Raw genomic sequence first — 11573 nt, forward strand, 5'->3', positions numbered from 1 at the left:
CAGGGCTGTCCAGAGGGCCCGTGTGATGGCAGAGGGGCTCGGCCTCTCTGTACCGACGTGGGAGCGGCCCGCATCAGTCCCAGACTGATCCCTCAGGACCTCAATAAAGTTCTACGTACCATACCATACACAGGAGTGAGAAATGATTCGGCATAAGAAGCAGGCGAGTGAGGAGAAAGTAATGAAGTGAACAAACTAGGAGAAACGTCCATCGAGTGAGAAGCGTTGACCTGCCGGGAAGGGAAAAAAAGAAAGAAAGAAAAGAAAGAAAAAATCCATCGCGGAGAACAAGCGAAAAAATCGGCTGCAGAGAAGTGGAAGCAGTGTGGAGAAAGAAGGGCAGAGAACAAAATGAGACCAGAGTGTGTATAGAGAGAGGTGGGTTCAATGGCCGTAACTTGAAGCAGTCGGTAACACGGCAACAAAAGCATCTGAGCGTGGAGGAAAAAAGTGACGTGATAAAAATTGGCTTAGCGTAAGGAACATTGAACTAGTCACTACACAAAGCGTGCACTGAGTATGGAAGAGACGGAGGCCTTAAAGAAGCGTCGAACGGAACCACGACGCCTTGGTTACTCTAAGGAGCGGAGTGTAGAACGTGAGCACTTGCTGGTTTGGAAAACTGGTTTCCCAAGTCAAGCGTTCTCCTGTCCGTTCGTTTTCCTTGTACTCGCGTCCGTACTTGCCGAAAACCCATGTACGTTCACCATGCACCAACTGGCCGAGCAAACCACACCACTAAACTTCATTTCCGTGGTTCATTTTATTCAGAATGCTCACCGTCGCAAGCATTAGACGTTTGTGCTATGACAATGTTGACAGAACCATACTCGCTCCCATGGCTTTTTCTTTGTTCTTTCTTTGGTCTCGCCGTGTGACATTTCGTCACAGCGCAATTACTGTAATTGCCATTACAGGAATAATTGAAAGCTATTGTGACTTTATGCAAGCGCAGCACGATTCCTGTTCTATAGGTTTGTGCAATATGTAACGCGATTGTGCGGCTCTGTTTTCCCTCATGTGCTTTCGTTCTAATAAACTCATTGAACATTGCACTGGTCAGTCTCCTTTCTGTTAACTGGCATTTTCAAATTCAGGCGCGTCAACTTTTTGTAACATTGCTCACGAAGTGGAACAAGCACGCAAGTAAAGCGCGCTAGAGAGTGTCGTAAATTGCGTATCAGACCAAGTCACGAAATTTTTGAGACATACATGAAGTGTTAGTTGAGATATGTGTGCCTCTCGGCCTGGGGATATTTTTTGTTAGCAGCCTCGTAATGACATAAGGCTCGGAATGACAAGCAACAATAATAGTTCACGTGTAGCAAACATATTTAACACCAGTCAAATTAACCTTTTCTAAACATCAGGTAACTGACCAAACGTTAGTTTATCGGGTTTCAATCTTTAAACCCAGTGTTTCGAACCTTTCAGCCTTTTAAGTTGCGTGATATGCAGCGTGGTGGCTTGGTGGCTAGACCATACTGCTGGTGGGCACGAGGTTGCTATGTTTCGTTCCTAGCCTTGGTACCCACTTTCCTGGGCGCAGAATATAAAAAAAAAAACGTGCATGTACTGAGCTTTCGTTACGCGTTACACTGCCGTAAGGGGTCAAAGTCAATTTCAAGCCCTCCTCTACAGGGTCCCTATCAGCTCCCGTGTCGCTTCGGTTGGCTAAACCTCACCAGTAAATTGAACAAATATGCTTGAGACTGTGAACATCATTTCCTAACTTTTCGTGGCTCTAGTATTGTCGCAGACGCTTGAGGGAATTTGTTTTCACAGCCACTCTGTTGTTCAGTATACGATCTTATATGATAATGTTGTCGAAACACGTCTATTTACAATTTGCTTACCCTCTTGACTATTACCATCAGAGGTCGGCACGGCAGATGTCCTGGCACTTCGGAGCTGGGTGACAGTGAGTAGGGTAGTCCGAATTAACCGAGCAGTGTGCCAACTAGCAGCTTTCACTGATTGTGGTTTCTAACCGCTCGCGTCGAATCGCGGAATGTGGATGGCCTGTAGGTAGGTAGGGGTTGCGAATCTGCGTTGAACTCCGACAAGAGCCCAACCGACCTGATGAATGGTCCACAGCATCCTACCAGACTATGCATCAGGTGCCAAGGCCCTACGCCGGTAAACACTAAACACATAGGGTTACACTGTCTGACTCTTGCTATGGTCTCTCGCAGTATCACGCAACACACGACTGAGTGCCATGGCTTCTCATAGTGCAAATCTATTCATAAGGGAGGAAATTCGGTGCGCAAGTTGCGTCAGGTTAAATACCACGAAAGAGAACGATGTTAGCCTCCCAATCAATTTGGCACTTAAGAGAATCATTTGAAGTAGCCAGTCAATCAGTAACCAATCGCGCATTTAGTAAGAATCGTCTCGGAACCTATATGTACTTCTACGTAGCGTGCACTTTCTTGTATAGCAGTCAAGCGGCCGCGAAACTGGCTATACAGACCTCAAGTTCTGGAATTCAAATTAGTGATCAGTTTCTTAAGGCCTGGAGGTAGGTGCTCTAACCAAAATGTTCCAACGTTCAGCGTCAAGCTTGAAATGGTATTTAACAGAAAGCAGAAAAAAAGAACGATAATTTTCTTCGGTATGTTTTCCCGCTTATCAGGTGTTTACATGTTCGTGACCTTGCTATTAACTTGACCTTCATTATTATTTATTTCGCAGCCAGTTAAGCACATCCGGACACGTACCATACGTTCTTGCATAATTTCATTGTTTGTCAGGTGTGTAGGGGATCCTGAAATACAGAGTGATGCTCCGCATTGCTAATGAGTTCGTGCTGAAACAAAGGCCCAAGTTACGCCCAATTTTATGACAATAATATAATTTTATCGGCTAAAGCTACAGAAGAAAATTATGGTGTGGCATACAGTCAACTATAACTATGGCAGCGAAAAATATGAGCTCTGTGTGCTCCCAAAAAAACCTTGCGCATAACAATCACAATGCGTCATCTACATCAACGCATAAGCGCTTCAATAGCGGAGTGACTAGGGAACATGCGTACATACCGTAACTTCCTCTAGCAACCAGAATGTAGATGCAACTGCAAGAGTTGATTCATGCCTTGCGTACCTGTCATAAAGATATGTCCTCTTTAGTTTTTTATCGGCAGGCTGGTGGCAACGATCTAGATATATGTTTAGGGTAGATGTAACATTTCGGTTTGTACAGTTGGCTTTACAGTTCTTCAAAAAACAAGTGATACGTGTGTTAAAAAAAATAAAAAAAAACATAGGACATTTTAAATTACACACTTCTTCAGGATCAGAGGAAAGATGCGCACGCAGGATCCTTGGCACAGACATAAGTTAACATAACTTAGTAACTGATCTGGCATTTTGCACACCGCGCAGCCTGGTATGCGTTCCGAGACGTTGTAGTGCAAAGTGACAAGGTGACTGCGACGAATCAATCAATCAATCAATCAATCAATCAATCAATCAATCAATCAATCAATCAATCAATCAATCAATCAATCAATCAATCAATCAATCAATCAATCAATCAATCAATCAATCACAGGAAACGTGTCATGAAGAGGACAAGAAAAGAAAGATACGGAGCGTACAAGAAAACAACCAACTTTTCACGAATGAGCTGAAGCCTCGCTTGTGGGGGAAACACTCCTGTCGTGTGTACGTACTCCTTGCGTACCTTGGGTGCAACCTCAGGTGCGAGCACGTCGGTCATAGCAGTCGCACCTGGACCGCTGAAGCCGACACTTGCCCGGCGTTCCCGACTCGCTTCGCGCGAGAACTCTTCAACTGAACGTTTTGACTCATGACTCGGAAACACCTCGCTCAGCAAGCGTAAAGTTCGTGCCACCGGTATCCAGAAGTCCCGCACGGAGGAGCGAAACAACAAAACGTTTCAAGGGGCGTTTTCCTAGCAGACCAACTTTACGACCGTGTTTTGCCATAGCTGCGTGAACGCCCCCTTTTTTTCTTCTAGGGGCGCTAATAAAAATATTTTTATTAATACTAAAGTAAAAGACAATCGTCTTTTTCCGTTTTTTTTTGCGCATCCCACCTGACTACTTAAAAATTATATTTTGTTTCAATAAAATAAAGCTGTTCATGGTTTTTCCTTCCTTTAGGAGTGATTCATTCTTGATAATGTTTGTCCCGCCTAACCTAGTCGCGCTTCAATCACAACTCCCATAACCCCCTTGGTTGAGGTCGCTTACCATTGACTTTGGACCGTTTTTCTTCAAAGGTTTTGCAACCGTGAAAAATGACCTTGCCCCCACTGCGTCGCGCCTCATAATCAGATCGTGGTTTTGGCATGTAAAACCCCGGATATATTTTCTTAACATCATCGTGGCCGCTATGTTGAAGCACTGGAGAAGCCGCGCACACTGCAAAATAATTTACCCCCTTAAAAGAGAGGAAGGGCGTAATTTCGTCTAGGCCTCACACCCTTACACCCAAAAAAGTGTAAGCGTGTGAGGTATAGACACAATTACACCCTTATTTACGTTTAAGGGCGCAAAATATTTTACACTGATAAACAGGCAACGTGACAGCACGACAGCCGTGTCTTGCGTCGAATCGAAAACGGCGATAACCCGTTTAAAAAAAACGATCACCGTCGAAAAAGAAGCATGACAATCCACGCGTTATGACGTGGCGCAGTGACGTCACCACGACCGCGATGCTCTGGTACCAGCACGGTGAGGAGCTGCGCGCGCGTGACGTCACGTGACACTATCGTCGCATAACTTGCCCTTGTCACGCCAGGCGCGCCGCATCTATTGGACTACAAGAAGCCGCAGGCTCCACTACAAGCCAGGCCGCCATCCCGCGAGTTCGGGATTCACTGTAGCCGAGCAGACATCGCCATGACGGATGCCAAGCGGGGACCCGTGCACCGTTTTCGCGATCACGTGGTCGCAGGCGTCAACTGGCGGCCGACGCGGTTTGTCGACGACGTGCCCAACGTACGCGTGTGCGGCCTCTGCCGCATGATTCCGTTGCGGACGCTGGTACTGCCTTGCTCGCACGTCCTTTGCCAGCCCTGCTACGCAGCCAACTGCCAGGGAGGCGTTGCGTCGTGTCCCTTGGATCGAGAGCGGTTCGGGGAAACGCAGTGCGCCTTTGTCGAGTTGTGCGCGCGGGAAGCGAACAAGTGGAAGGTGAGAAAAAAAACACAAGCGAAACTGCTTCTGTCGTTCTTTTCAAACCTCCCATAATCTGCATTTGTTGCCCTTATGCGTATTTGCACGCCTAAGAGTAATCACTGGCTGTTTTCCCGTTGCCGAAGTTCGACGTACCGATAATGCAGCTTGTCTTTGCGTTCCTGTTTAGCGTCCGTAATTTTTCAGAAAGCAGCGGATACTGATGGGTGATGTCGAGCATAATTCCTTTTAGACGTTTGTTCACGTGGGGTGAAATATTGAATCAAAAGCCGCAGTTTACAACTGATGTGTACGCGGTTCGATAAGTTATCTTCTCGTCCACTTTCATTTTCCTTTGCTTCGTTATTTTTTTACATTAATTCAACTGCAGCCGATTTCCCCGATGCTTTACTTGGCTTCCTTGTCTGTTGGCTTTATGTGGTCATGACTAAGAAAATCGATCCCACCATTTCTCCTTCTCTCGCTTATATATGTATATATAAGATGCATGCATGTCGATAACTTCACCCTCTATAATGCGTTTCTTACGCCGCATGTTGCCACACGATAGTTGTTCGACAGATTAAACTGGTTACGAACTCGTCTCCCCTTTGCCGGATTCCTTGGTCCTTCAGTGCGGCTTTCCTTTGTCCAGGGAATGGTTTTTCGGGGAATTCGCACAACGAGACGCTACATGCATTTCTTACGCCACATGTGGCCCCACGATAGTTGTTAGACAGCCTGTGGGTCGAAACATTGTGGTCGCTAAATGGTGCCTTAGAGACCATTGCATTTTGCTCTCACACGGCCATTTCAAACAAGTGCACTTAATCTGCACTCGCCCCATCGACAGCTGTCGGCGCTGCCCACACTGGATTGCGGGCTTGGTGACTGGGCAGCTGACCACAAAGCTATGGCAAGTGAACACTGGCACCAAGCAGGCGATGCGAGACTGAATGTTACCGCGGTTGTTCCTTCGTTTCCTTTGGCCAGTTCCAGAAAAATATGGCTGCCTCCAAAAAAAGAAAACTAAAGAAAAACGGCGCTCTAAATTTTATTTGTCGATTCATTTGTTTACGATTAAGTCCGGCACCGACAAGGCATGGCTGCAGGGGGACATGATGCGTGTTGGAGTTGGTGTCCGAAAAAAATTGGATAGCTAGCGTTATCGTTCGGGGCAGGCTCTTACTTCTCTGCGTCGCCTGCTACGCCCGTTGTCGGGAAACTCTACGTTTGTTACAAGCGATGCACTGCCTATATCGCCAGGTCTTCACCGCTAGTATCGTGCATCGCTAATACTACTATCTTCGTTTCTTTTATTGCGTGTTGCTACATAAATTTTTTTTCGTGCATCGCCGTGTCTTTAAATACAAGTGACTGCTCGGCCAACGCCACCTTGATCACATAAGGTTTGTTCACCCCGATCCACGACGTCGTGTTACCTGGCCCGAAATTACCATTGCCAAGGCTGGCGTGACAAAAGCGGTGACATCAAAATCGCTGTTCCTTACTCGGGGGCATTCATTAGCTTCTATGGCAGTCGGGCCAGGTAGCATGAATTATGGATTGGAGTAAACCTGCCTTGTGCCATCTAGGTGGTGTCGGCTCGGCACGTTGCAGTGACCGAGTTTCGAATGACGCGCAGAGCATGCGCAAGAATCGGTTATCCGCACAGTAAAGGCGTTGCTGCACACAGTCAAATGCTTGATAAGGTGCCGCTAAATTTACGTTTACCCAAATGTTAGCGACTTTGCGGTGCACTTTGCGACTCGAATAGGTGGTAAAACAGGAGCTTTTAGAAATGCGAGGCAAGGTTATGAATCGGTTATTCTTTTTAGTTTAACGAGACGCAAGAAAATGACACGCGCATTGCGGACGGCGCGTTATCCGTTAATTTGTTCTGCTTCAAGTCGTCTCTTCATAAAATAAAAATGACCAACCCTTCCCCTGCCGCAAAACGGGGGTACGCGAAGCTTGTCCTGCGTGCACCTGACCTTCGTCACGGTTAAGTAACCCACCAGTTACGGTGCCGGGTTGCTTCGGGCACCCGCTCCCTCAGCTCGGGATCTTCTCGTTGCTGTCGGATTGCCTGGGTTCAGGCACCTCTAACGGCTGGACCGGCGCGCCGATGGCTTGCCATTTCAAGGGTGAGTTCTCGCCGCTGCTTATCTAACGCTGCCTGTTCCTCGGAGGAACGCACAATGTGTGGCCGTTCCATCCGTTTTCCGTGAATCAACTGCACGGAAACGAAGCCGGCGCAGCGCGCAAGGTAAATATACCTGGTAGCGAAGCTTCCATAGGAGCCCATACGTTCAAAACATGGCGGTCCATCACTGGTTCATGGGGCTTAGCGCCATCTGTATGTGGTGGGAACACTTCCGGCGGAAGAAAAAATAACGTGACGCCATGTCCGTTTAAAGCAGAAGTGACGTCATTTTGTTTTCGAAGGCGCAAAATTTGTTTTGTTGTTCTTCCTTTGGAGCTATATATTCAAATGCCCCGCCATTCGACTTGATGGGCGTTTCGAGCTTTCAGCGTGGAAAGCGATGCAGGAAAAGGCCAGCCGTACGGTTGTCGAAATCGCATCCCTGCGCAGAACATACTTTCTTTGGAGGCCGACGAAAGCTTGAGGTGTAGAGTGTTGATCCTATCGTCGGACGCCACGCCCGTCGGCTGGCACAGTCTCGCGAAAACAACTACACAATTATCTGGCGCTTGTAACTCACTACTTTTGGCTGAACAGATTAAGAAGCAATGAAGCTACCTGCGTCACCAAATTCAGACAAGCTTCGACAAGCAAGAAAGTACAAATAGTGAGGGAGGCGTATTTCAACAGGTGATACGAGTGCGCCTATCTGCCCATTTCACGACGTGCATTGCACTGCGAGTGATAGTGGCGTCAACGCCCCCTGTAGCGATGGGCGCTGAAAAGAAATGCATTTATTAATAACAATAAAATTAAACGTATTTATTTAACTCATCACGAATATATAAAATTGACTAGGAATTTTATTTTTGTTGAATGAATCCAACTGTCTCGTTTGAATTAAAGAACGCGTTTTTCTTTCCCAATGTTTGTTCCCTCCAAACATAGTCGCGCTTCGATCGCTGCTCCCATAACCCCCCATGCTGATGTCGGTGACAATCTGTACAGAACCGCTTTTCGCCCGAAGCTTCGCGACCTATTTGAATCGACCTTGCAGCGCGCGCGAAACCCTTTCCTGCCCTTTCCCTCCCCGGCGGACGCGAAACGGCTCCGATTGGTTGCGCGCGTGGCGTAAACGCGCGCCTATGCAGCTGGAATCCTTGCTAATGACTCGCGCTCCAGCGCAAGTCAAATTGCCCTTTCCCACAGCTGCTCTGCTCTGGGTGCCACTTTTTTTTTTGCGTGACAGCGACAATGCCACCTCAAGTTGAGAACTAATACAAGCTTCGCTTGAAAAGTTGGCCTATGCATCTAGTGTGGCAGGGCATATGCATCGCAAGAAAACGGAGCATTGCTTGCACAACGTTCGCATCAGCGCTTGCGCCTGCACTGTAAAATAGGTTACATGCCTAAAAGAATAACAGGGGTGTAAATCTGTTTCCAACTTACCGCCTTTTTTTTAGTGCGAGGGTGTGAGTCATAAGCACATTTACATCCCCTTTCCTTTCGAGGGACTACATTACTCTACAGTGTACTGTCGCAGGTTTCGCCACTTCTCGTTATTGGGCGCTAACATGGACATGCTGCCATGCCAACGCTCGTGCGACATTGTTAAATATGCTGGTGACTGTGCATGGTGCCGATTTCCTTACATTATGCGTGGCCAAATGATGATCGAAGGCTGTCAGCGATATAAGAATAACTGGTGGGCAAATGGGCTCGCATGAGTGCACCCTTCAAGGAAGTCTCGTAACCTACTGAGACGTCCCACTCCAGACGTCGTCCCTGAAGAGGGTTGGTAAAGTCACCTGCAAAGCATACGTATACAGGTAGGATAACACAATGAGCAAGTGGCACAATGCTTACGCATACTTAGACAACTATCGGAGGAGTTCCTGCGTGACTCAACATGCAAAGGTAAACATTACATTTACGATTAGGCTAAACCGAGCTGTTTGGTATAGGGTTATGCTGTATATTCCGCGTGAGTTGCAGTCGAAGTGTGCGGGTTAGAATTGGTTATTGAGTGCACCATGGTTTCGCTTTTGCACACGGATCAATTAGCGGAGAAGACAAGTAATGCCTTCTACAAAAAAAAAAGATATAGCAATTGCGCTAGCCGGCCATCCTGAACATATCCTGGGCGCCTACAGTGTGCTGTTCCTTTCTAATGGTTCTGATTTTTATGGTTATTAGTTTGTTTCTTTCTGTAACTTTTTGATTATTTCATTGTATCTTCAAATTCTGCATTCACGTGAATGCGAGTGCTCATTAATATTCTGTTATCACCATGTCACCATGTTCTTTTGTTTGCGTTGGCATCAACGCGCCCCGTTTTTTCCTCATTAAACAGTGCCCATTCTTCAACATTAAACTTGACACGCTGCGACTAGACCCACTGTAGATACTATTTATGCCTGTAAATGCAGGGAAATTCTATAAACTGAACACAATAACCTGAAAGTCCCTCGGATTCAATTTGAATACACTGCATGGTTTGCAAGGTCCCATCGAAGCTGCCCCTGTTCCTGAGATGGTTTGCAGGGCAGGGTCTTTCTGCCGTCTTTCGGGATACCGGTTTTGTGCAATGTCATGATTCCCCTTGCAGCAGGTTGTATACAGATCTGCTAATTTATAAAATGTTTTTTTTTGCGTTTCAAGGTACATTGCTGGAACGAATCGCAAGGCTGCAAGTTTGTCGGCACCGCGGCTGAACTGCTGCGTCATTACGAGACCGAATGCGCCTTCCACACGGTGGAATGCCTGCGTTGCGGCGAGGGCGTCCTACACAGCGACCTGTCGACGCACTTCGCAGCCGGATGCAGCGTCTCCGACTCTTCCGCGGCCACGCAGCAGCCGCCCTTGAGAGCTGCGGGCGTGACGCTTCGGGACCTGGGCCACGCGCTGGAAGACATAAAGGGGCTCTCCAAGGACGTGCGGCCCGACGAGCTGCTCTCCGGACTTCAGAGCCTGATCGCCAATCTCGCGGAGACCGCCCGGAACCGGAGGGCCAGGTTCGCGGAAATCTCTCGGGCGCTCGGAACGTCCGAGCAGGACCTGAGGGACGAGCTCACCCAGATCGCCACCGCCGCCGACACGCCCCGGCCCGAGAGTCGGCAGAATTCGGCGCGCGCGTCCAGCGCGTCGCCGTTCTCCTTGGGCTCGGAGAACGGGCTCATACTCCGCAAGTTGGAGCACTTCGCCCACAAGGCGCTGAACGCCCTGGAGTACCTGCGGCAGAACGTCGCCCGGCACGGTCAAAGCCCGGTGACCGCGTCTTGCGAGCCTCTCGTCGTCTGTTCGGACAGCTTTCGGCGTTTCGCCAGTTCGCTGTCCGAGGAACAGGGACTGGCCGAAGTACTCCGGAGCGTGTGCTACGTGCTGACACTCGAAAACGCGAACGAGATCCTCCTCTGCCGGGAGGACGACAGACGGTTCGCCGAGGTCACCTTGTGGCACACGAGGGACACGTATCTGACGATAGCCGTCTCCAAGCGCACCCACGGCGAGACTTGTGACCTCGTTGTGGACGTCGCGTTTGACGGGTTGCTGGCGGGCTCTCGGTGCGTTCTGCAGGACTGGCGCGTGAAGGTGCGACATCCGGTCAACGACTGCTCTTTAGGCGGTCCCCACGACGCTCCTTGCGCATGCGCGCGCGATCTCGACTCGATGAAACACTTCCACCGCGAGTTCAACATAGGCTTGGATTTTTTGGGAAACAGTGGTTTTCTGATGGATGGCAGGCTGATATTCGAGATCCACCTAGAATTATTGCACGAGACCGTGGTCTGAAGTACTTGATCATTGTCAGCGCTGCCCGTCCTTCGCGGCGCCATGTTCCTTTTTCTGCTTCGCGTGCCTGTGCGATTACTCTTGTCAAGTTCCTTTGCCTTCTTTTTTGGCTATGAAATAAACCATGTAATTTGGCGTCATTTTCAGTTCATTCTCAATACCTGATTTCAAAGTATTATAATCTTGTTTTAGTCCGTTACTTTCTTACTTTATTGTTCACGACTACAGGAACTCCCTCTACCGTATTTTAACTTCGAGACCAACCACCTCTTTGACATATTGAGTACATTCAATAAAAAGAAACGCGCGTCTGGTGCAGAATTCCACTGCTACCACCCTTGGCGAAGTTGGCAGCTGTGTGCGGCAAAAAAAAAAAAAATTCTCCGCTCCTCTCCTGGCTGTACCGGTTCCCTTTTTCGCACGTCGTGATGCCAGCCAAGCATGTACGTCACGTCACCACGATAAAAGCTGTCGATTGACACG

General features: G+C 48.3%; 1 protein-coding gene and 1 long non-coding RNA gene across 3 annotated transcripts in view; one reads left to right on the top strand and one right to left on the bottom strand.

The window, feature by feature from the left end:
* LOC139052854 (uncharacterized) overlaps nt 1-3913 on the bottom strand; it is a 105467-nt gene extending 101554 nt beyond the window's left edge. For both annotated transcript variants that reach the window (XR_011510088.1, XR_011510089.1), the window contains exons 1-2: nt 3620-3913; nt 3045-3108 (exon numbers count right to left, since the gene is read on the bottom strand). This is a non-coding gene — a long non-coding RNA (uncharacterized lncRNA). The remainder of the gene's footprint in view (nt 1-3044; nt 3109-3619) is intronic.
* Nucleotides 3914-4765: 852 nt separating this feature from the next.
* LOC139052850 (uncharacterized) lies at nt 4766-11230 on the top strand. The gene is made up of 2 exons (XM_070530001.1): nt 4766-5170; nt 9960-11230. Exons 1-2 carry the CDS (start codon nt 4877-4879, stop codon nt 11088-11090), a joined length of 1425 nt encoding a protein of 474 aa, XP_070386102.1. The 5' UTR covers nt 4766-4876; the 3' UTR covers nt 11091-11230.
* Nucleotides 11231-11573: the final 343 nt, after the last annotated feature.

This window comes from Dermacentor albipictus, unplaced genomic scaffold (assembly GCF_038994185.2).
Source record: "Dermacentor albipictus isolate Rhodes 1998 colony unplaced genomic scaffold, USDA_Dalb.pri_finalv2 scaffold_40, whole genome shotgun sequence".
Taxonomy (NCBI): domain Eukaryota; kingdom Metazoa; phylum Arthropoda; class Arachnida; order Ixodida; family Ixodidae; genus Dermacentor; species Dermacentor albipictus.

Bases quoted from the DNA above. Each gene is read 5' to 3' on its own strand.
- LOC139052850 (XM_070530001.1), top strand. From the start codon at position 4,877: ATGACGGATGCCAAGCGGGGACCCGTGCACCGTTTTCGCGATCACGTG. The intron at 5,171-9,959 runs GTGAGAAAAAAA...TTGCGTTTCAAG, and splicing joins GGGAAGCGAACAAGTGGAAG to GTACATTGCTGGAACGAATC.